Source organism: Alexandromys fortis, unplaced genomic scaffold, assembly GCF_014885135.2.
Source record: "Alexandromys fortis isolate MF-2015 unplaced genomic scaffold, M_Fortis_MF-2015_v1.1 scaffold_45, whole genome shotgun sequence".
Lineage (NCBI taxonomy): Eukaryota > Metazoa > Chordata > Mammalia > Rodentia > Cricetidae > Alexandromys > Alexandromys fortis.
In genome coordinates, this window is record NW_026067926.1 from 3,588,647 (window position 1) to 3,613,753 (window position 25,107).

General features: G+C 47.2%; 1 protein-coding gene across 1 annotated transcript in view; it reads left to right on the forward strand.

The window, feature by feature from the left end:
- The window catches only part of Cog7 (component of oligomeric golgi complex 7), a 64,265-nt gene that overhangs the window by 37,109 nt on the left and 2,049 nt on the right, over window positions 1–25,107 (forward strand). Inside the window, exons 10-16 of the mRNA XM_050143332.1 lie at window positions 4,264–4,380; window positions 6,529–6,594; window positions 10,527–10,713; window positions 12,033–12,173; window positions 18,706–18,789; window positions 20,029–20,143; window positions 24,422–24,565. Coding sequence (XP_049999289.1) covers window positions 4,264–4,380; window positions 6,529–6,594; window positions 10,527–10,713; window positions 12,033–12,173; window positions 18,706–18,789; window positions 20,029–20,143; window positions 24,422–24,565 — 854 coding nt within the window. The remainder of the gene's footprint in view (window positions 1–4,263; window positions 4,381–6,528; window positions 6,595–10,526; window positions 10,714–12,032; window positions 12,174–18,705; window positions 18,790–20,028; window positions 20,144–24,421; window positions 24,566–25,107) is intronic.

Genomic DNA, 25,107 nt, shown 5'->3' on the forward strand with positions numbered 1-25,107 from the left:
GAGTTTCATTTTGTGGATCAGGTCTTAAATCCACTTAGAAAGTGCTTGATTGTTCCCATAATGTTTACGAAGCTATTACACTAGTGGGCATATCTTGCCCTAGTTACCATACACTAGCAAATTAAAACAAAACAATAGTGTTAGGTATGGATTGTGTCTTTTTTAGTTGTCAGTGGAGTTCCATAGCCTCCTTCAAACAATGTGAATTATTGCCATGACTTTTGGTCACCCTTCAGAACTTATAGTAAGACCCTACTTCTGAAAACACTACATAAATTTGAGTCTCAGGACATGGGAAAACCAAGCCTGGCTCTAGCTGGAAAAACTTCAGCCTGCTGGGTACCTTTCATGGTGCTGGCCGGGGGCTATGCACATTACCTCGGGCTGTGGGGAGAAACACAGTCATAGGCCTGCCAGCTGTGAACTTGAGCTGCACACATATTGTTACACTCTCCAAGGACCTCCCTCTGGTAACCTGCATTTCCAGACTCTTTTACTGAGCTGAATGCTACTTTGCTTAGGATGTTAGGGAGCTCTTGTCATTCCAGAAATACCAGGCTCGCCCCTGTGAGCCCAATGTTCTTGGCTGTGGCCATCAGCCCCACCCCAGGCAGCCCTGTTGAGACCTCATGGGTTAGAGGTTTGTCCAGATGAACCCATGTGTTTTCTGGAAAGAGAGAAGCATTAGTAGTGAGTGTAGTGTTTCCTAATTACTATTTTTTCTTTTAGATTTGTTTTGTATGCATGGATGTTTTGCCTGCATGCCTGTTTGTGTACCATGGAGGTCCGAAGGCAGCATTGATCCCTTGGAACTGGAGTTACAGATTATTGTGAACTGCCATGTGGGTGCTGGGAACTGAACCCAGGTTTCTGCAAGATCATTCAGTGTTCTTAATCACTGAGCCAAGTTTCCAAGTGACTCGCACCCTGCCTCTTTTTGTTGTTGTTTTGTTTGCTTGGATTTTTTCTTTCACTTTGTTATTTTTGTTTTTTTCAAGACAGGGTTTCTCTGTATAATAGCCTTAACTGTCCTAGACTCGCTTTGTAGACCAGACTGGCCTTGAACTCACTAAGATCACTTGCTTCTGCCTCCCAAGTGCTGGGATTAAAGATGTGTGCCACCTCATCCCGGCCCCTGCCTCATTTTTTAAAACCTCTTCTTGTCCTGCCATCATCAGGGTTTTGTGAGTGGAGAGCTTTTCTTTTGAGATCTAAAAACTATTCTCTACGGTAGTAGAAATAATGCTTTTAGACATAGTCCCCCAATATAAACACACAAAATGTAAAATATGCTCCCCTTCTATCGGCTTTCAGTCCTTTCCACAAAGGTAGCATGTTGGGATGCTTTGCTTTTGGTTTTCTGATTCTTCTTTGCAAATAAGTAAGACTTTATCAACTTTTAAAATCTTTTTTTTTCCAGGTTTATTTATTTATTTTTATAGTGTGTGGTTTTTTTTCTTTTTTTTTTCTTTATAAGAGAAAAAAAAAGTTTCCGCCTCCTCCCAGCCTCCCATTTCCCTCCCCCTCCCCCCACTCTTCTCCCCCTCCCTCTCCTATCCAAAGAGCAGTCATGGTTCCCTGCCCTGTGGAAAGTCCAAGGTCCTCCCCCCTCCGTCCATGTCTAGGAAGGTGAACATCCAAACTGGCTAGGCTCCCAACAAGCCAGAACATGAAGTAGGATCAAAACCCCTTGCCATTGACCTTGGCTTCTCATCAGTCCTCATTGTTCGCCATGATGAGAGTCCGGTTTTATCCCATGCTGTTTCAGTCACAGTCCAGCTGGCTTTGGTGAGCTCCCAATAGATCAGCCCCACTGTCTCAGTGGGTGGGTGCACCCCCCGTGGTCCTGACATCCTTGCTCGTGTTCTCCCTCCATCTGCTTCTCATTGGGACCTTGGGAGCTCAGTCCAGTGCTCCAGTGTGGGTCTCTGTCTCTATCTCCATCCATCACCAGATGAAGGTTCTATGGTGATATGAAAGATATTCGTCAGTATTGCTATACCTGGTGAACCTAAAGAAGCTAAAGAAGAAGGTGAACCCAAGAAAAAACATATAGTTATCCTCTTGCCTAAGGGAAGTAGATAAAATTGCCGGGGACAAAATTGGGATCTTGGGGGTGGGGTAGGTTGGAGATAAGGGGGGACAGGGAGAGAAAAGTAAGAAGGGGAGGATAGGGGGAACTTGGGGAAACAGGAAGATTGGGATAAAGGAAGGTTGGATAGGGGAGCAGGGAAGCACATATCTTACTTAAAAGAGCCACCTTAGTGTTGGCAAGAGACTTGAACCTTGAGTGGCTCCCAGGAGCCCAAGGCGATGTCCCCAGTTAGTCCTTTGGGAAGCTGAGGATAGGGAACCTGAACTGACCCTATCCTATAACTTTTAAAATCTTATCCGTCACCTCTGCTATGAGAATGAGGTCCCGAGCTTTTTAGGCATGTTCTTTTTCTAGTTCTTACTCCTCTGAGCACTTACCAGCTTGACGTTTCTTTTGTTTGTTGTTTTTATGATTGAAAAATAATTAATGTTTGTGTTAAAATTTACCATATACCAAAGTATATGGGGCAGTGAGGTCACTGTCTTTAGAATTTGTATATTACCAATATCACTGAGTTTATAAATGGAGTTGAAGCTAATTTTTTTGTTTGCCTTTTTTTTTTTTTTTTTTTTTTTTTAGACAGGGTTTCTCTGTGTAAGAGCCCTAGCTGTCTTGGAATTAGCTCTGTAGACCAGGCTAGCCTTGAATTTACAGAGATCCGCCTACCTCTGCCTCCCAAGTGTTGGGAATAAAACCACCACCCCTCTGGGTTGAAGCTAATTTTATCAGGGTTCAAGTGAGTGAGCTCTTGTTGTCAGTGGGGAGAAGGTCTTGGGGCAGGGTGGGGCAAATGGGGCAGAACGAATGGCCTGACATGCACTCTGGCCCTGCACACTAAGTTAGCCCATAACGTGGCTATAGAAAGGTGACTTCACAGTTGTCGCAGGCATGGGGTGCTGGAAATCCATCAGCCTGGGCTCAGCCTGGTCCTGGCACCTTAGGATCCAGGATTATGTATGGGTTACTGCTCCTCTCTGAGTTTCAGAGTTTTTGCTTCACGTAAACTGAGGGCAGTGGATATTAAGGAAAAGATTATGACTGATGTCCCTACCAGTGAGTAGCTCTCTGGTGGTGGACACCCGAACCGGAGTATAATATATTGTATAAGTAATGGGATCAAAGCTACACTGTGTTCTGCATGCTGGACTGAGGGACAGTGAAACCCCTGTCTGCTCAGTGGTCCAGGAGCAGCCTGTCCTTGGCGCATTTGTCATCGTTGCTGGCCGCTGACAGTTGCTTTATTCTCACAACTGAAGCCGTTATCCTGCCCGTTTGCTCTTGAGGCCTCTGCCTGGAAGGTCTCTGTAAAGGGACCAGAGGGGCTGTGCGGTGTCTGCAGGTTGTGGAGTGTCCCAGGTCAGTTCCTCCACTTAAAGGGAATGGCCTTTCCCTTCACTACACAACTTCCCTCTCAGGCCCAGGATGATGTTCTGACGTTCTGCTCTGTCGAGGGAGGTTAGGCTTCTTGTGATTCACAGATGTTAGAAGGACACCCGCCCCCCCATCCTTCTCCCCCTCCCGAGGGCACATGGAGGATATTACATCCTTAAAAGAATGCCTTACCAAAGACCTTTCATTCGTGCTTTCAGCGATTGTACGCTGTTTCATTTATTCATAAGATAACACAGAAGACACTATTAAATCTGTTTTAGAGATGAGAGAACTGAGGTCCGAAGGTACCAAGACACCTGCCTAAAGCCGAGGTGTGCTGAGTGCCGTCAGAGCAGCCCGTGAGGGTCTCCACCTTGAGTCTAACTTTGCTCCTCTTTCCTGCCACTGGGCTTTAGTCTTCCTGCCCTGACTGGTCCAGATTGCAAAAGTACCCAGAATATCAGCAACTGCATTCCAGTGGGCTGTGTTGTGCGACATTTCTAGGACCTGTCCCAGAGCAGTGCAGGTGCTCGGATGGCCATTATGGAGCAGCCGCATCTTACCTTATTGGCCCTTGGATTCCATTTGGTGGCCATCCCCTCCCTCCTCACCCAGAGCATCCCTTAAGGCCGCCCGGTCTTTTATTAAATGGCCTGGAGATGTTTCTGTAGTCAGAGGTTCCTAAGTGTTGTTACTCTGTGACAGAAGCCTTGAAGGACATTTGCAGGGCTGACAGTTTGTGCACAGCTGTGGGACTTGAGCTGTCCTTAGAGCTGTCGTTTCTTCCTCCTCCCTAGGTATGTGTCTCATTTCACCAATGCTCTCCAGTCGATTCGGAAAAAGTGCAGACTGGATGATATTCCTCCCAACTCCCTTTTCCAGGAGGATTGGACTGCTTTTCAGAACTCTGTCAGGTAACGTGGACGCTGCGGTGTGTGCCAAGTGGAGCCAGCAAGCTTGGCCATGAAATACTCTATAAAATATGTGCATTTGTGAGGTGCTCCTTTTTTCTCTCTCACTGCCTTTGTTTGTTTGTTTTGAGATAGGGTCCCTTTGTGTAGCCCTGGCAGGTCTGGAACTTACTATGTAGATCAGGCTTTGGCCTGCCACCGCCTCCCGAGTGCCACTGCCTCAAAGGTGTATGTGATCCTGGCTCAGTGGCTTTTAAAAAACTAATAGCTAAATTTAAACAGCCAATAAATAAAAAACCAAAACAACTGCCCACAACAAAATACAAAAAAGATCTCTATAGTATGTAAAATATTTGCTTATTTTTAAAAAAATTTATGTAGTTTTAATTTATGCATAATGAGTGTTTTGCCTGCATCTATGTCTGTGCACTATGTGCATACAGTACCAGAGGAGGCCAGAAGGGGGCATCAAATCCACTGGAACCAGAGTTAGGATAACCACCACATGGGTACTGGAAACTGAACTTTTCTCCTCTACAAGAACAAGGCCTTTTAATCTCTGAACCATCTCTCTAGCCCCTGTGAAGTATTTAAAAAAAAATTCTTTACAAATGCCTTGTCTTCTTTAATGACAAACTTCTACATTTGGTATGAGACCTCTTTCCCTGTAGCCTATGGCTTTTTGTTTTGTTTTTGTTTTTGTTTTTTTTTCCCCAAAGCTAAAGTGTACAGCTATATTTTGGAGAGCACAGCTGAGCTGGTCTGTCCTGTTTTGGGTCTAAGAACCACAGCACTTCCTCGTACGAGAAGCCTTTGGAAAGGGTCCTTCAGGAGTTGAGTAGCAGGCATTGAACTAACCCTGAAGAGCTCATGTGACTTTTGGGCCATTAGGGAGTGTGATCAGCAGTGGGTTGGGAGGTTTGGCCCTGGTGTGTTCAGCTGAAAAGTCTCTGACTCACAGACACCCTTACCATCATAGCATTTAAAAGAATTTTGGATTCATCGCCAACAAGTAAAACAAATTGAATACAATCCAGATCTCTGGAGTTGCCTACAAAATTTGAGGCTGTGGCACAGAGTGGTCTACATTGTCACAGAGACAATGGGGCTGGCGGCTGAAGCCGCCGACCGCCATGTTCAGAAAAACTGCTTTTTAAGGATTGTGTTCCAGAGGAAGCTGCTCTTCAGCTGACCCACTTCATCCGGTTACACATCTTGCCTGACCCCTGGCTTGGGTGTGTCACATGGGAACATCATGGTACATGCTGTGAATGCCAGAGCTCAGACAGCCACTGAAGGGGGCCAGGGTGAACCAGGACTACTGCAGATCATCTTGGGTTCCACCTTATGGCCTCTGCTCTGTTTATGTTTATGGACGGGGATGTTTTGGGTGCTGACTGCATCTGTTCCCCATGGGGGTCTTGGCATAGCAGGAAGTATTCTGCACGAGGCTGCTCTGGTGCTCCTGAGCGAGTGGAATATTTTACTTTCTCATAAACCTTTCTCGAGATGGAATGCCCAGATACCCTGGTGATGACAGACACTTTCGGAGAGAGTTAAAGGTTAACTAGGCTGGGGGTGTTTTCAATCTTTGAGTTTGTCCCAACATTATGAGTTTGCTATGGAAGGACCAGTAACCAGAATCTGAGGGCTGGCATGGTATTTCCTCAAAATGAAAAGATTATGAAACACAGTCACCCAGTCTTATCTCTGAGAAGCAAATGGATGGATCAGCATCTGCGTTCCATGTGTGAGAGGGAGGCAGTTTTCTATGCAAATAGTAGCTGTCTAGTAAGTATTTACATTCACTTTCAAATTTTAAGTACTGAGTACTTCCAGCCAATTTTCTTAAAGTTAAAACCCAGTAGTTTGGAACCATAAAGCTGTCTGAGGCAGCACTGGGTAGAATTGTGATTCATAGCAGAAGAGCTAGTAGCATGGAGTACATCAGGAGGACCCTGCCCTCGCCACTGACATTCATTATATTTGATGAAACATTTCAGGGAGGCAGCGATGGGTTTACACTTTTCTGGAAACTCAGTGCCATCAGAAGGAGCAAACAGCTGGAGATTTTATGAATGAGACTGTTTGTCCTGTAAGCGCTGGCGTGCCCGGTAGCACTGGGGCTCAAGTACTTTCTGTTCTGTTTAGGATCATAGCCACCTGTGGAGAGCTCTTGCGCCAGTGTGGGGACTTCGAGCAGCAGCTTGCAAACAGGTAGGAGGGGGACATCCTTGATCTCCTTGCCCTTCATTCCCTGGGGTTCTTGGTGGGTGGTATTTGATCCAGTACAGGGACAGAATCTGAAAACCACAGGGCTGGAGGACAAGGTGTCATTACTGTCATCATTAAACATTTATTGAACACCTAAAAGGGCAAGGCTCATCCTAGTTGGCAGTAGTCACATAAATCTGCTTAGATATGGAGGCACCGGTCCAGAGGAGGAAGTAGTACACACTGTTTTCCAATTATATGTGGGTTAGGCTTCTACTTATAGTCAGTTATTGGGCTCGAAATAAATTTCCTCATAGAGACCATGTTACAAGTGGTGACTAAGGCCCCCAGACAAGCCCAGAGTATTGAAATTAACCAGGTAGCCTGCAGTCCAAGTTCTGGGGTAGAAATCTAGGCTTCAAGGGGTGAGAATCAAAAGAGAATTTTGGAGTCTACTCTAAGAAAAATACATATTATCCTCCTGTTTCTCCTCGAATATTGCCAGGGCTTTATATGTGATCCATTATTGCCCCATCCAGACATTTCCCTACCAAGCTTCCCAGCTTCCTTGTTCCTTTATTCTGTGGGAGTTAAAGAGCCTGGTGTGGGGGGTGGTTGTTGTTTAACTGTTATTTAATGAGTGTATGTGTGTATGTGTTTAGAAAAGTCCTTACTATATAGCCCAAGCTATCCTGAAACTCACTGTGTAGACCAACTGACCTTGAACTCAGAGGTCCATTTGCCTGTACCTCCCAAGTTCTGGGGTTGGGATTAAAGTCATGCACCACCATACCTAGTTGAGAGAGGCATTGATTTTAACTCTGTTGTCATCAGAATGTGTAAGTATTGTTCCCACACTTCTGTTTGTCTGTCCTTACACTGGCATTGCTTTGAATATGTGTTAGACATCACTCCTCTTAGGACATGGTAACTTTCCTTACTCTTTTGCCTTCCAAAGGGTCAGGACGGCCTTGGTTAGGAAAGTGAATGAGGACTGGTGGCTATGGGGATGGACTTATGCTGCAGGCTGCAGCCAGAGAGAAGCTAAAAGGCTGGCTCTGCTTCAGTGAGAGACCACACCGCCTCTGACAGAGGTGATGTCATCCTGGAAGCACTGAACCTGGGGACAGTCACCATCTGTGTTCCCATCTGGGGCACTGATTGGTGTGTGGCAGCCGCCCGCCCTGTAAAGCTTATCTGATCTCCCATCTGTCTCACCTTAGAACCCGGACTCCAGCAGAGCCACTCCCCAGGAGCGGGCACACGGCAAGGCAGAGCAGACACTGGTGACATTGACTGTCACTTTTAAGGTCTCTTTGCAAAGGGTTATGGGTTGTGTAAAACAGAACTGGGTAACACTTCTTTCTTGGGTGACTTGGATGAGAAACGGGGGGATTACTGTGACTTCTCTGTACCTTCCTGCCGCTTGCCGCTCTCCTTTAGAGCACAGAAGCAAACATCCCTGACATATGATGCTTTGGCTACACCCTGGTACACTCAGGAGAAAAATGTGTTTCAAATGTTGGTCTTTTCTAGACTAGCACTGTTTGGGACATGATCCTTTCTTACAATGCAGGGCAATGTCTGCCACCCTACAGCTCTCTGTCTCTAGTGTTGGTAAGCTAGGAGCCTAGGAAGTTGAGAACTTTAGGATGTTTTTAGCTTGTGAGGATTATTGGATTCAGTCTGATTGTAAGTCTAGGAGTATCTGCATTTTTTTCCCCCAACTTCTTGTGGCTGGAAGAGTATCTGCATTTTTAAGGTCCTTGTAGGGTAGTTCAAATGAACAGTTGGGTTTTAGGAATTCAGTGTAAATGTACAGGCTTCTAGGGCTAAGAGAGAAATAGCTTGTCTTGAAGGGGAATGAGTTGAGAAAATAGGTGAAATTATAACCTTTCTTCCAGGTGTGCACTTGCTGTGTTCTTCAGGCACATTGGTATAGGTGGCCTCCATTAGTCTTTGAGCTTGAGAGTTAAGACTGTTCACCTCTTCAGTATTCCCAGCTGAGCCGTGGAGGCCACTGCAGTGAGGGAAAATTAAGTACTCATTTCTCTGGGCTCAAATCATCACTAGTGACGAACAACTAGTGATGTCTGTGTGGAGATGAGGTGAAGAGCAGATGCCATTAGTTCTCTGAAGTTGAAATTAAACTTATGGACACTTTAAACTACAGTCTTTGCTACAGAAAACGTTTCTAGCATGCCTTGTTTTCTTTGACTTGCATGGCAAGCTAAACCAGGGAGGCCGGATTTCCATGGCTACCTGAGATGGAGATATATAACACTGTAATTCCAAGGAAGAGAGGAGGGTCTGGTTCCACACGTGTAGCCGCGGATACCTCACACACAGCTGTTGGACCCCTGTCATGTGCCAAGCACTGTGCTGGGTGCGAGGGTTGGGCAATGAAGCCACTTTATTCTGTTGTTACTATTCTGTAGGAGATGTGAGGAAAACCTCTGGTAGGTGCACAGCAGAGGCAAGAGGTTGCTAGCAGCGAAGGCCCCGTGCTTGGAGACTTCCAGAGGGACACACTCAGGGGAAAAGTGTTGCAGAGTGAGTCTGTAAGGCAGGTGTGAGTGCGGAGAGACAGTGTGAGGCTGCGAGGGATCGGCTTCTGCATGTTGTCCTTTTATCCTGGAGATTTGAGGTTGCTTCTGGAAAAAAGACAAAATCAGACTTGCCCTTTGGAAGGACTGCTCTGTTAGCTGGGATGGATGAGGTGGCACGAAGAAGGGAGGCAACCAACTTGCTGATGGGATTAAGAAATGGGAAGAACAGCTTGAGCCTCAGGGAGGAGGTAGGGAGCAGCTTGAGTGTACAGGGGTTTCCGAGGAAGCCCCTGTCTGCAGTGTTCAGCAAGCGTGGGGGACTGCCGTATTCTTCATTTCATTTCTTTCCTTTTTGTTTTTAAGACAGGGTCTCACTGTATATCCCTGGCTGACCTAGAACTCAGAGACCCACCAATGTCTGCCTCTAGTTGCTGGGATTGAAGGCATATGTCACCATGCCTGCTTTTGTTTTACTTTCTTGAGATAGGGTATAGGCTTGCTTCAAACTTGTAATTCTCCTGCCTCAACCTCCTGAGTACTGACTGGAATTTCAGGTATATGCTACCCTGCCCAGCTCAGGGGCCTGCTTTTTAATAAATAAGTGTAGTCTAAAACTTGGCATGTCCAAAGCAATTGCTTTCATAAGAAATATTTGAAAGGGGGGGGCAGGGTCAGGAAGTTAGCTGCATTTCGGGTTGTCACAGTACCTTTTCTTTTCCCACAATTCTGTGCACATTCAACTATGGAGGCCGAAAGGCAAGCATGGGCGGAGGGGGAAGAGTGTTTCCAGCGCCAGTCCTTGTTCGTAAAGACTCAACTCCACAGAAGTACTGCAGGTGGATTATCACAGAGACGCTCCCTGAGGCATCTTTCCTGAAGACTCTGGAAAGTGCCAGCTTCTCTCTATAGGTCTCCCAGGAGCATCCAAGCCACATAACTAAACTTTGTGGTGTGCCAATGAATACTAACATTGTAGTCCGGTGTATGGGGAAGGTATGCAGTTAGCCCGTGGCTCCCGTAGGCATTTGGCTCTTCCACTCCATGATGCCCATGGAGTGAGGAAGTGAACAGTGTCCCAGATGGCAGCAAGCTAAGTGCTGCCCGTGAGCAGGCTCTCTGCCATAGAGCAGCAAGATGGGACCTTGCAGTGGCCTGAGTGTTAAATCGGATTAAAGTTGATTTTTAGTGTTAACCCTGGCTTCTTTTCTGCACCTGAGGCCAAAGCTCATTCTTAAATGAAGAAGGGTGTCTTCATTTCCTTATAAAGCAGACCTTAATACTGTCTACTTCATGAGGATGTTCGACATTTAGGAAGAGCATTGGAGTGCTCTGACGGAAGCTCGGTACAGCTGACTCAGGGTACAATGCTTACCACTTTCCTTTCAGGATCCTGTCCACAGCGGGGAAGTATCTGTCTGACTCCTACAGCCCTCGGAGCCTGGCGGGTTTTCAAGACAGCATCTTGACAGACAAGAAGAGCCCTGCCAAGAACCCATGGCAGGAATATAATTACCTCCAGAGAGATAACCCTGCTGAATATGCCAGTTTAATGGAAATACTTTATACCCTCAAGGTATGAGATCAGAGCAGCAGCGTTCTCACACATGAAACCTTTCCTTGCCACTCACTGTCCTCTGGTGCCAGGTTTTCTGGCTCCGTTTGCAGGCCCTACCTTCACCTCTCTGTCTCCTGTGTGTGAGGTTTTAAAGAGCTAGTAACGGCCACTGGGGTGGAACTTGCTGAGATAAAGCTGTAGGAGTTGGGTGGATGGGTCTTTTTATGGATGAAAGCCAGGCTTGAGGATTGTCCAGGAAGGTTACTGTTGCTCAGGTCAGAGATGAACTTGTCTATGAGACTGTGGCAGTGGGAGCCCTTGGTCCCACTGGTAGCGACAGTCCCCCGTCCTGAGCGGCAGCCAGAGGCTCAGATGTATACTGTCTGCAGTTAGAGTAGACATGGAAAGAGGAGCATTTTGGGGGTGGGTCTGGATAGTCTTCGAAGCCTTAGTCTGTCTACAGGAAGTTGACCTTGGCTTTGAGCTTAGGCCCCTTGGATCCAGTGACAAAACGGCTTCCCAGCAAATGGAGTGAGTCACCTAGCTCTAGGCAGGACCCACAGGGTTGTAAGAGGACCTCGAGCATGCGGTCAGAACACTCCTCCTTGAGAGATACAGTCTTATGCCACCAGATGCAGTCTGCGACTCTCCCGATGGGTGCAGTGCTCTGGGTGAATTGTGCATTGAGGCCCTGCTGTTGTTTCCCCAGAGTCTCCCCATCTCTCCACCTTGGCCCACCACTGGCTGCTTTTGAGCTTGACAAACACACTTCTTAAAGCAGTTCTGTAAGCTCATTCATCCATGCTTCTGAGATTAAGTTAAACCAACTCTGTTTATCTTTATTGCTAATCTGATTTATGTCTGTTGTAATCGGTCCATTTATAATCACAAGAACTAAGGTTACATTTTCCATCCCTGTATTTTCTCAGGCTGTATGGATTCCCAGACTCACACAGGTTATTCATACTCCGGCTTTCAGCCAAGGGTAACTGACCTGACCTCTCTGGAAATCAGAGTTTTGCCCATCACTCTTCCTTATATTTGAGGCCATGACCTCTCCTGCTCGTCCTTAGTCCCCAGGGGATGGTTACAAGTTAGGTTTTACTAAACTGTAAAAACATAAACTCATGTTGGGACAAGTGCATCAGAGTCACCTGGGAAGTCAGTCCTCATGGGTTTGGTATTTTGGAGCTTTTTGCAGGAAGGGGGGCATGGTCAGGTTTGGGGACCACTGTTTTAGAAACTGTTCACTATGCCCCACTCAGTTACTCTTCAGCACTTCTGACCAGCTGACGACCTCATTTGGGGGCTTAACTGTCTTTGCCTTTTCCTCTCAGGAGAAGGGGTCCAGTAATCACAACCTGCTGTCTGCGTCCCGCACAGCCCTGACCCGGCTGAACCAGCAGGCCCACCAGCTGGCTTTTGACTCGGTTTTCCTGCGCATCAAACAGCAGCTGCTGCTCGTTTCCAGGATGGACGTGAGTTCCCCCCTGACTGCATTGTCTGTGCTCCCAGGTCGTGCGTATGCTCAGCCTGTGCCAGGATCTCCTCCCTTCCTGCTGTGAGGTGCAGGAGCGAACAGGTGCTGTTGAGGACGGCAGTTACTTTGTCATTTCAGTCTTCTTGGCACGAGCTCCTATCTTAATTGCAGTTGCTGAGACACTATATCGAGAGGCCATTTCATGTGATGGCGGTGGTGGTGGTGATGATGATGATGAGTTGTCATTATTTGAGACAGGGTCTCACCATGGAGCTCAGGCTGGCCTGAAACTCAGTATCCGTCTGCCTCAGCCTCCAAGTGCTGTGACTGCAAGTGTATGCTGTCATGCCAACTTTGTGAAGAATGTCAGTATTGCTTGTCTGCCTTTCCCGCTGGCAGGCCTGTTCTGCCCTCTCCGGCATCAGGGAGGTTGTGTGCTGCTGTGACGCGCTGGTCAAGAGCTCCTGCCTTCTGATGTTGGACGGTCCTGCCAGGGGAGCGGTTCTGGCTCTTGGGCAGGAGAATGCCTTATCTGCCTCCATCCTGTTTCTGCCTTTTTTGCTTGCTCACTGGCTCTGTTGCCCTGACTGACCTTGACCCTAAGCGGGACGCGCACCCAGCTCTGAGCTGCTGCTTTCTTTCCTCCAAACGTCCTGTGTCCTGTTTCAGAGACGTCTCACTGCCCCATGCCCCCTTTCCCTTCTCTGCTTATCCCAGTTGCTTTAGGAGGAGCTTCCAAGTAGACACATCTCTCTACTTGTCCTGTCTCTCCCTAGTTCAGATCCCATTGCTTTCTTTTGGGTTACTAGGCAGGACAGGACCCTGGTCAATTGTCTCTCCAGCACCCCCTCCCCCAGTCGTCCAGGTTCTACTTTTGTGGGAGTTAGTTGTTTGGGAAAGCGCCAGTTATACAGATACTTTCAGGAAATGGCAAGAACTTGCATGGCGTAGTTACAAGGCTGTGGCTTTCTGCTGCCCTCTAGAAATTGCGTGAAGAGCCCCTGTATAGCCTTGGTCAAGTCTCAGCCCCTCCGTGGGTCTAAAATCTCTGTCCATAAAATGACTCTTTTTTAAATGCCTGGTTTTGATTCCACGCCGGGACTCTGATTTTCACTCTGATTTGGGGGTGTCAACTCTAGGTGGAGTTTGAGCTTCCAGCACTGAGCAGCACGGCAGGGAGCGGCAGCAGAGATGCTGGAGGCCAGGTGCTCAGAGCCTGCTTCCTCAGCCTTCTGTGAGCTATGTGGACACAGTAGTTACCGTCCTATGGATAGTGTATGGCAGATTTGAGCATAGCATCACCACAGAGTGGATGTTTAGTAAATGATAGTTTTCTTCCTTTCTGTGAGTCTGTATTTTGGTATATATAATATAAATATATATGTGTAATATATACATCTGATATATATCAGAAAACATATATACATGTATATATAATAAAATAAACACATATATTTATGTTTATATAGATATATTTGAAATTTACTTTTATTTTATGTGTATAAGTGTGTTTATATGCAAGCACCGTGAGTGTGCAGTACTCACAGAGGTCAGGAGATGGTACTGAATCCCATGGAACTGGAGTTGCAGATGGTTTGTGCCATCAGTTGGGTGTTGGGAACTGAACCTGAGTCCTCTGCAAGAGCAGCAAGTGCTCTTGACTGCTGAGACATCTCTCCAGGGACCCCCCCCCCAACACACACACACACTTGCTTTTTGAGACAAGGTCGCCAAAGCTAATCACACACTCACGAGCCTCCTGTCAGCTTCCTAAAGCTGGGTTTCAGGCATGCACCTCCCCTTAGCTGTGCTTCTCATTTCCTAAGAGAAAGTCTTTAAATAAAAGTCATAGGCATATCCATTTTTCAGAAACACTTAATACTGGAAAATGCAGAGTGAAAAGTACAGCAAATCCCTTTAAAATGTCACATCTAAAATGTGAGTGTAAACATTTGATCACATGCAACACCTGCTTACTCAAGTGTGTCTCAGGCTGGGCAAATGTCATAGAAAAGGATCCAAATGGCACGTGGAGTGATAGTATACATGTTATCTTTAAAAGCCTGTCATACTCCTTTGATCCCAGCACTCAGAAGGCGGTGGCAGGCGGGTGGATCTCTCTGAATTCAAGGCCAACCTGGGCTACTAAGTGAGCTCCTCGGACAGCCATAGGCTATGTAGTGAGACTTTAGCTCAAAAACTAAACCAAACCAAATAAAAAGGCTTGAGTATAGATGAACAGATTAAGTCTTATTTGGACTTAGCTAAAATGGAAGGGAAACGAAGCGCAGCAGGAAGACTCCAGGCTCTCACAGCAAGCGTTTCTCCCCTGAGCATCTGGCTGGCCTGTGTTCTTACTGTTTTATTTTGTCATAGTTTAAGCTGTCAGTCTTAGTTCCAGACTGAAAAAGGCTCCCACCTGTCTCGTCTCCACCTCTGCTTTCGAGTTCCTAACTGTGATTCATAGCCCAGTTGCTGGAATCCCCACTTTTGGTTCAGGCTTTCCCACACTGCTGGAACACTGGGATAGACCAGGGTAGAAAGACTTGTGTGGGAGCCAGCATCCAGCACACAATACAAAAGCAAACACTTGGGCCTGGAGGATTTGAAAAGAAAACCCTGGTCACTGATGTTTGTATTGAGTGTTGGCTGGTAAATCATATTGCCCCTTTGTATTTTAAGACTATTAACCAACACTATGTTCAATTCATAATAGGTTATTGACGTTTATCTGTATTACCTGCTGACAGATGAGTAGAAAAGCCCTTTTGAAGGGCAGCTTAAATAAATCTTGAACGATTAAGAAATAATCTACACCATTTCCGCGTTGCCCTCTTCAAGTGAGCCTTACTTGCCTGCTTTCTGAGAGTGTCCCAGTTCAGGCCATTCCATCTTGACCCTTTTCTGAGCGTGCCCCTCCCCCCGCCCGCCCTCATTCTCCTGAGGCTCTTCTTGCTTCCTCTCCATCCTGGCCCTTTTCTGGACACCCCCTCCTTGCCCCCGTTCTCCTGAGGCTTTTCTTGCTTCCTCTCAGAAGCCTTTCTCCACCTCAGAGCACTTGAGCACCTGTGGGATGGTGGCGGTGCTGCTCTTTGTTCTGTGTCATTTCTCACCCTGTCCTCCTCCATGGTGTCACTCTGGGACTGTCTGCTTCATGACTACTGCTCGTTCATGTTTCCACCATCTCCTTCTTAACACTGCTCACTCCCAGTTTCCCTCAGAGAGGTTGCCGCATGCAGCCTCACAGAGCACTGCTCTGCTATCGTCTCTTAGCCTTCCCATGGCTCCCCAGGGCCAATCTGAGAATCTCCTTTATTTTATTTCATATAACTATTTATTTACCTTTTTTAAAAGACTTTATTATGTATACAGTTTTCTGACTGCATGTACACCTGCAGGCCAGAAGAGGGGACCGGATCTCATTACAGATGGTTGTGAGCCATCCTGTGGTTGCTGGGAATTGATCTCAGGACCTTTGGAAGAACAGTTAATGCTCTTAACCTCTGAGCCATCTCTCCAGCCCCTATTTATTTACTTTTTAAGACAAAGTCTCACTATGTAGCTCTGACTGGCCCAGAACTCACTATGTAGACCAGGCTAGCCTTAGACTTAAAGAGACTTGTGTGCTTTTACCTCCAGAGTGCTGGTATTCAAGGCGTATGCTACCATGTCCAGCTTTAAAGGCTTTTTATTATAGGAATTCTTACACATGCAGAGTAGAGAGAGGAGGCTGGGACACTCATCCTGTTTCCACGATGACCAGCTCTGGAGCACCCTGCTTCATCTCAAATAAGGGGTCTAGGAAGGATATTATTATTATTATTATTATTATTATTATTATTATTATTATTATTATTACTGTGTATGTATGTATGTGTGTATGTATGTGTGTGTGATACATGTGCTAAACTCAGTATGTTGAGGCCACAGAACAACTTGGTGGAGTCATTTCTCTTCTTCTGCCTTCATTGAGTTCCAGGGATCAAACTCAGATCCTCAGGCTTGGACGGAGAGCACTCTTCCTGCTGAGCTGTCTCTCCAGCCCCTGGAATAGTTTCTCAACATCACTCGTCCGTGTTCAGACTTTCAGTTGTCTTATAAATGTCACTATTTGGATTGGAAGCCAGAGTCCTGCACAGTGACACTGGCTTCCCTTTCTCCTCCTCCCTCTCTCTTTTTTCTCCCTGCTTTCCTTCTTGTCCTCTTCCTGCCCAGCTCACCCCAGAAAGTTATTTGTTGAATATGGCCCCTGTCCCTAGGCTGGTGTGCAGAGCTGTTCGTTCTCTTTCCGTCCTCACTTCTGTAACTCCACGCTCGCCTGCATCCTGTGGCTGATCCCTCCCTGGCCTCTCGTACCTCTGAACCTCTCACACTGAACCCTCAGTGCCAGCCTATCTCTGTGCATATACAAGACAGAGCAGGGAACAGGCTGAGGGGATGAGGTAGGGAGGGCTGGGGCATCCAGCTGTCTTGCTACCTCAGTAGCTTCTGAGAACAAGGGCAAAGACTAGCATGGGACTGAACATTACAGATACTAGGTAAGTGTCTTAGTCACTGTTCTTTTTTGTTTGTTTTGTTTTTCGAGACAGGGTTTCTCTGTACCTTTGGAGCTTATCCTGGAACTCAGTCTGTAGACCAGGCTGGCCTTGAACTCACAGAGATCTGCCCGCCTCTGCCTCCTGAGTGCTGGGATTAAAGGTGTGCCACCACCCCCTGGCTTTAGTCACTGTTCTATTGCTATGAAGTGACACCATGACCAAGGCAACTCTTCTAAAAGAAAGTATTTAACGGGGGGCTTGCTTGTAGTTTAGGAGGGTTAGTCCGTCATCGTCATGGCAAGGAGCGTGGGGCATGCAAGCAGGCGTAGTTCTGGAGCATTAGCTAAGAACATTGCCTAATCCTGACCTGGGCTTTTGTAACCTCAAAATCTACCCCCCAATGACACACTTTCTTTAACAATCTCATTCTTCTTTAATCCCTTTAATTCCTCTCAGTTTATCAGTTGGGGACTAAGCATACAGGCCATTCCTACTTGAACCACTACAGTAAGTGTGGGTGGGTGGGCTGGCTCTTTATTTATTTTTTTTTTTAATTTTCGAGACAGGGTTTCTCTGTAGCTTTTGGTTCCTGTCCTGGAACTAGCTCTTGTAGACCAGGCTGGCCTCGAACTCCCAGAGATCCGCCTGCCTCTGCCTCCTGAGTGCTGGGATTAAAAGCGTGCGCCACCACTGCCCGGCGGGCTGGCTCTTTAAAGTGGATTTGGAGCAAAGGATATAGGAATATTGACAGAGTGCTTTCCTAGCATTTGTGGAGTTTGGGATTTAATCCAACACCACAGAGTGATGTATTTATAAACCAAATACTTGGGAGGATCAGGAGTTCAGGGCCAGCCTTGGCTATGTGGTAAATTTAAGTCCAACCTGGGATTTATGAGACCCCCATCTCAAGTAAATAAATAAATAAATAAAAACAGTGTATGGAGAGTTAATTTGGGGGCAGGTGGGATATCTGAGTAAAAAGATTCTCAAACAAGAACAAGGAGCCTAGAAAACAGAAAGGGCTGAGGCACTGGCAGGAAGAGAAACAGAGACTGGATGGAGTTGGTAGTGGTACTCAGAGGCCTGTTGACACTCAGCCTGGGTCAGGAGCCCTGGGCTAGCTTTGTCATTTTGTTCCCAGAACGCTGCTTAAAGAATTGGGCACCAGGTGGCTGCTGAGAGCAGCTTCACTGTGACCTCGAGGGTTACTCCTGGAGGTCAGCCAGAAAGGGCCTTGTTCTCCAGGCTGGAATCAAGAAGCTGGGCTTCCTTGAAAGATGTGCCAAGATAAGGCTGTGGGCACGTGTGTGCTGACGGGGCAGCGCCGGGTTGCCAGGAAACTCATGCAGCAATGACAGAGATGTTTCCGCTTGAAATAGCTGCATGGGGGCTGAGGCCCTCCCTCTACAGAGGGAGACCCGAGAGACGAAGATTTCATCAGCTCTGGGTCAGTCCAGAGCTACACAGAGGAGGCAGTGCATCCTCACTCGAGGCAAAGTGGCCATGGTGAGTGAGGTTGGGGTGTTCTGTGCAGCACAGGGCTTACTGGGCCTCCCTCCCAGGAAGAACAGTTCTCATACAGTCTCTGAGGTTCCCATCTTCTTTTGAGTTCCAAAGGCCAAGGTTAGTGGAGCCACCTGTATTCAGTCCCTTATTTTTTGCATGGTGACCCCATCATATAAGCGCAGACTCAGGGCCACCTAACTCATTTCGCGTTGCTAGCAAGATATACAGAAGTGGCCAGTCTTCATCAGGTGGCTGTGTTGAGAAGATAAGTGTGCCTGCGTAGGCTGGGAGCCGGAGGGTTTCATCTTATGAGGGTCTTCCAGAAGGTTGAAGAGGTGTCCCTGTCTTGCTGAGTGGCATCAGGCCTCCAGGTCAGCTCTGACCATGGATGACTCCCGGAAGGCCACGAGCTCTCTATGTACTGTCACAGTGTACCTTCTGAGGCTGCCTGGTAGCATATACTAATTGCTTCCTCTCTTCTTCCAGAGCTGGAACACAGCGGGCATTGGCGAAACCCTGACCGATGACCTGCCCGCCTTCAGCCTCACGCCTCTCGAGTACATCAGCAATGTAAGAGCTTCTCGGGTGCACTCCAAGGTGGCCTCTGCCTTTCACAACCCACTTCTGATTCCCTCAGGGCAGTCGCCACACAGTTTGTGCTGTGTGGACCTGGTCTGGAATCGTCTTCATTCAGATCCTGGGCAAATGCAGCGAGCCATCAGTGATTCAGATGCTAAGACACTCTTGCTCCACTCTTCCAGTGTGACCCCTGCAGGTGTCAGCATTGAATCCACTTAGAAATTCTGACTTGGAAAATCAAGGAACAAGTGGTCAAATTATTTTCTATTCCATGCCTGCTATAAAACACAGCTGTGAATTGTAATAGAAGGAAGTGCTTGGAATAGGCACAGGAGGCATCATATTTCCATCCTGTCCACTTGTGATAAGTGCTCGATTGGCGGTGGGCTCGGCCCAAATGCCTTACAAGTTTCCCTCTCGTGATTCTGCACCACTAACTTCGGCCGTCTTTGTTTTCTAGTGCATGAAATTACAATGGAATTTTCTCTCTGGACTGTAGTTGTGAATGGCAACTTCCAAGTATAGCCTCTTCTTTCTCCTGGCTAAGCCATCTTGGAGGGGGAGAAACAGAACCAGGTGCTAGTCCAAATGACAGGACACTTGCTGGCATTAGCCCCTTAGTGGACTTTTTCTGTGAGCAGTAATGAGACTCAACTTTACACAGTGCTTTTAATCTCACAAAGTTCTTTGGTACCCACTGCCTCATTGAAGTAGGTGTTGCTGGACGCACTTCAGGACATTGAAGCCACTTTTGAGAAGAGTGTATCTACAGGGTGGAGCAGGCGTGTGTGTGTGTGTGTGTGTGTGCATGTGTGTGTGCACGCGCGTGTGTGTGTGTGTGTGTGTGTGTGTGTGTGTGTGTAAGGAGTGTGCATGGAGAGGCCAGCTAGCCAGCTTGTTTTTGAGACAGTCTCTCACTGGGACCTAGAGCCTGTCTGGCTGGTTAGCAAGCACCAGGGATTCGCCTGCTGTCTTCTCAGCCCAGAGACTGTAGGCATGCCCCACCACACCTGGCTTTTTGCATGGGTGCTGCAGGAAGAACTTGAGCAGCAGTGCTTCGCTGGCTGAGCTCTCCCCGGCCCATTGTGGTTGCTCCTGAGGGATTGCCATAACTAGTATTACCTCACACGGGCGCTCATCCCCGGGCTAGCAGTTGTCTCTCCTAAGGAACCTTTCGAGTATTAGCTAGGTGTGTCAGTGTCAAGCTGAAAGTGCTTTCTTTCGTTTCAGATTGGGCAGTACATCATGTCCCTGCCCTTGAATCTCGAGCCATTTGTGACTCAAGAGGACTCCGCATTAGAGCTGGCCTTGCATGCTGGGAAGCTGCCATTTCCTCCTGAGCAAGGTGAGAGAACTAGGAAGCCATAGCACCTGCTGTCTAGGGAACAGTGGGTGCCATATGGGGCTTATGGCTCCATCTTAACACCTCACCAGCCATAAATCTCTCTCTAAACAACCAGGGATGTAGTCATCAAATATAGAATAGAAAAGCTGAGTTGGTGGTTCATGCCTTTTTATCTTAGCAAGTAGGAGACGAGGCAGGAGGACCACTATAAGTGTGAGGCCAGCCTGGGCTACATGGTAAATCCCAGACTAACCTGGACTATAGAATAAGACCTATTCCAAAAAACAACCAAAAGAAAGCAAAACCAAACAAAACCCATATGTATGTGTGTGTGTGTGTGTGTGTGTGTGTGTGTGTGTGTGTGAGTGCGCGTGCCAACGCAACATACAAAAGAAGCATTTAATTCGGGGACTCATGGTTTCCAGAGAGCTAGAGTCCATGAGCATCACGGTGAGGAGCATGACAACAGACAGGCATGGTGCTGGAGCAGTAACTGAGAGCTTACATGCTGAGGCAGTAACCATGAGTCAGAGAGAGAGAGCTAACTCAGAATGACACAGACTTTTAAAGCCTCAAAGCCCATCCCCAGCACCTCCTCCAACAAGCCCACACCCCCTATTGGTTCCCAAACACTTCCGCCATCTGGGGCCTAAGCACTCAAATTTATGAGCCTGTGGGGGCTATTCTCATTCAACCCACCACAGATGTCTTCATAACTTACCTATTTTCTTCATTAAAAAGAATCAAAACCATTAGCACTTAACAGATAAGATCTTCAGAAACATTAAGGAAAAAAAATGAAGTGTGAACTAATACTTACTTTTCCCTATCTCATGCTTTTTTCTGTGAAAGCACTCAAAATAAATCTAGATCCCAAGTGGTCAGCCTTTAACTCAGGCACATATGAGCAACAGTAAATGACTTAATAGTTGTGTGTGTGGTGTGTGAGGGGGGGAGAGAAAGACAGAGACAATAATAATTATGAATTTAAAAAGGAATGGGAGAGAGATGGGAGGAATTAGAGGCGTGTAAATACAGCATTCAGTATGAAATTCTCAAAAAATTATTAAAACAACCCCCTCCAAAAAGCAGGTCTAGGGAAGTGCATATTTTTTTTCTCTTTTCTTTTCTTTTCTTTTCTTTTCTTTTCTTTTCTTTTCTTTTCTTTTCTTTTCTCTCCTTAGCAGTCCAGGATGGGAGGGAGGGAAGTGCATATTAAGGAGGGTGCAATCACTGCTCTAGACAGGGGGTGAGGTGTATGAAGGACATTTAGCTGTTTTCACTGTATTTATTTATTTACTTGGTTTTTTTCGAGACAAGGTTTCTCTGTGGCTTTGGAGCCTGTCCTGGAACTAGCTCTTGTAGACAGGCTGGCCTCAAACTCACAGAGATCCGCCTGCCTCTGCCTCTCGAGTGCTGGGATTAAAGGTGTGCGCCACCATTGCCGTATTTTTAAATGCCCACATTTTTCTAAAATCTAGAATATAGTTCTTTTAAAAAATATTTTAATGTGTGTTTATGTGTGTCTGTGTGTGGGTATGTGTCTGTGTGTTTGTGTGTGTCTGTGTGTTTGTGTCTGTGTGTTCCTTCCTTCCTTCCTTCCTTCCTTCCTTCCTTCCTTCCTTCCTCCCTCCCTCCCTCCCTCCCTCCCTCCCTCCCTCCCTCCCTTCCCGCTTCGCCTCTCTCTCTCTTCCTTTTTTTTGATGGTGCTGGGATTGAATCTAGGGCCTTGAACATGATGTGTAAGTTTTTATCACTGAGCTGCATTCCAGCCAAAATATTTACGTTTTGTTGAGGGGAGTAGTGTGTGTGTGTGTGTGTACATGCGTGTACATGTGTGCACACACTCATGTGTCCCACAGTGCACATGTGGAGGTCAGAGGACAATTTGTAGCAGTCAGTTTTCTCCTCCCACTATGGGATCCAGGGGTTGAATTTAGGTCCTCAGGTTTGTCAAGCCCTGATTCATCTTGCCACCCCTCAAAAATTAAACATGTAGAAAATAGGAAAGAAGTGTACAGTGCACATTCATATATAATCTGGCTGTTCTTAGCTTTTGTCTGTTTGTTTTTGAAATAGGTCTCTCTATATAATATAGCCCTGGCTATCCTAGAACTTATTATGTAGACTAGTCTAGATTCGAACTCACAGAGATCTGCTTGCCTCTGCCTCCTGAATACTAGGATTAGAAGTGTACACTACTATGCCTGGCTTTCATGTCTAGCATTTTAACATTGTAGATTTAAGGAAGTAGATGGGGCTGGAGGATCACAAGTTTGAGATTGCCAGGGTTACTTATCAAGTTCCAAGATATAGACCCTGTCTCAGAAACCAAACCAAAACAAAAAGACCCCAGTACCAATGGACCTGCTTACCTGGGCATAGGGTCACATGACTGCCCTGGTATTCTCAAAGTAGTTTAGACTGGCTCAAACTAAGGTAGTCTTGCACACGTAACACCACTTTTTGCTTGAAAATTTTTATTTATTATTATTACTAAAAGTTATTATCATTATATAGCTCTTGTTGAAAATGAGTTTCATTCATGGGTGATATTTATTTACTCATATGTTTGCTTATTTATTTGAGACTGGGCATTGTATAGCCTAGGCAGGCCACAAACTCCACGTAGCCATTGATGACCTTCAGCTCTTGATCCTCCCAAGTGCTGTGATGACAGGCATGTACCACCATGATCACACTCAGGACCTGGTTCATTTGAATCACTCGACACTCTAAGCTAGGTCTCCAGTCCTCCTGGGCACTTTTTAAAAAATGTTTACTATGTGTATATGAGTGTTTTAGCTGTGTCTGTGTCTGTACACCACATGTATGTAGGTGCCTTGTAAGAGCATCAAGTGCTCTTGACTGCTGAGCCACCATCCTAGCCCTCTCCTGAGCACTAACTTTAAAACAATTTTTATGCTCTCCATTCAGAACTCTTCCCTTCTGTGTATTTGGCATGTGGCCCATTTGTCTCTGCAGCAGTCTGAGCTGAGGGAACTCGATTCAGTTCTGGTACAAATGTCTGAATGGCCTTTGCTGGCTTTGCTGTGCTTGTGAGCCTCTTCCTTCATGCCTGGAGTGTACTGAGTGCAATCAGAGCTGCCTAGACCTAGTAGGAATGTGGTACATCAGGACTTGTATGATTCCCAAGAAATAGCCCCTTGTCCCCTGTGCTCATGCGGTGCTCCCTTTGGTCACCTGTGCTCATGCGGTGCTCCCTTTGGTCCCCTGTGCTCATGCGGTGCTCGCTGTGGTCCCCTGTGCTCATGCAGTGCTCTCTGTGGATCTCTGTGCTCATGCGGTGCTCACTGAGGTCCCCTGTGCTCATGCAGTGCTCGCTGTGGTCCCCTGTGCTCTTGCAGTGCTCCCTTTGGTCCCCTGTGCTCATACGGTGCTCCCTTTGGTCCCCTGTGCTCATGCGGTGCTCGCTGTGGTCCCCTGTGCTCATGCAGTGCTCCCTTTGGTCCCCTGTGCTCATGCGGTGCTCGCTGTGGTCCCCTGTGCTCATGCAGTGCTCCCTTTGGTCCCCTGTGCTCATGCAGTGCTCCTTTTGGTCCCCTGTGCTCACGCGGTGCTCGCTGTGGATCTCTGTGCTCATGCGGTGCTCACTGTGGTCCTCTGATGCAGTGCTCCCTTTGGTCCCCTGTGCTCCTGCAGTGCTCACTGTGTTCCTCTGTGCTCATGCAGTGCTCCCTTTGGCCTCCTCATCCCACCGGCACACCTGTCTTCTGAGATTCCAGCTTTGGTGTTTGTCTTCCACTTCTCTTTTCCGGACATTATTATGACTGTGGCTGCTACAGCAGTTTCATGAAACCAGGGCTCCTGTTTCTCTCTGTGCATGTGGAACATGATCAGAGAGCCTGGGGCCCTCACCTCTCCAGGGGTGGCGTTGTTCTGAGGCTCAGTCTTGGTTCCAGCATGGTCCCTGTCTTATGCATTACCTCTTTGAACCCTCAGTGCCCACTTCTAGCTTTGCCTAGAGGCTCTCATCTCTTTAGGGTCCTCCTCTGCCTGCAGAAGTCCTGGCCTCTATGGCTTGATTTGGTTCTCAGGCTTGTGGGGTCTTGTTTAGCCGTACCGTATCGACTCCATTTCTGAGCTCTCCTTGTCCCTGGTCAGTCAGTGGACCCATAGGTTCCTTGTTCTGTTCCCCATGTTTCCGACCCATTAGCTCCCTGCACATTAGGGCATGTACCATTTACTGGGAGGCAGGGCACTAAGAGGTGACTTTTTCTGAGCAGATTTTATATTTCTCTGACCTTTCCACTTCAGGGGATGAACTGCCTGAGTTGGACAATATGGCTGACAACTGGCTGGGCTCCATTGCCAGAGCCACCATGCAGACCTATTGCGATGTGATTCTCCAGATCCCAGAGGTGACCCCACACTCTACCAAACAGCTGGCTACAGACATTGGTAAGTGCCCATGGATTGGGCAGGAGAAGAGAAGTAAGTTTGACTTCCCTCTTGGTCTCCAGGAACGTTACCCCTAAGTTTCTCCTAACTTCAATTCTGGGGTTGACTCTGAAGCTGGATAGAAGGGATTCTGGAAGGCCATGGAGGTGGAGAACCATTAAGGGGGCTTTGGTGAGATCCACTGGAGTGAGCGAGACAGCATAGCCCTGCCTAGTCTTCTACTCACTGACATAGTAATTACTAACGTACCTAACGTTTATGGAGTACTTACTGCATACCAGGCATATCAGGCACTGAAGCAAGCATGCATCCATTGTGTTACGCAATCCTGTAGGGAGGTGATGTTGTATGACAAGGCCACATCCTAGGTTCCTCTATGGTCCCCATCAGAATGCTATCCTGCCCCAGGTCAGAGGGCATGGCTTCCCCACTCCCTTCTCCTGGGGTTTTAAGTGGTCTGGAGAGAGGGTGGAGGGACCTTAACAATCAGCTCCCCGTGACCCATCCCAGCTGTGACCTGGGTGACTAGGGTTGAGCCAGGT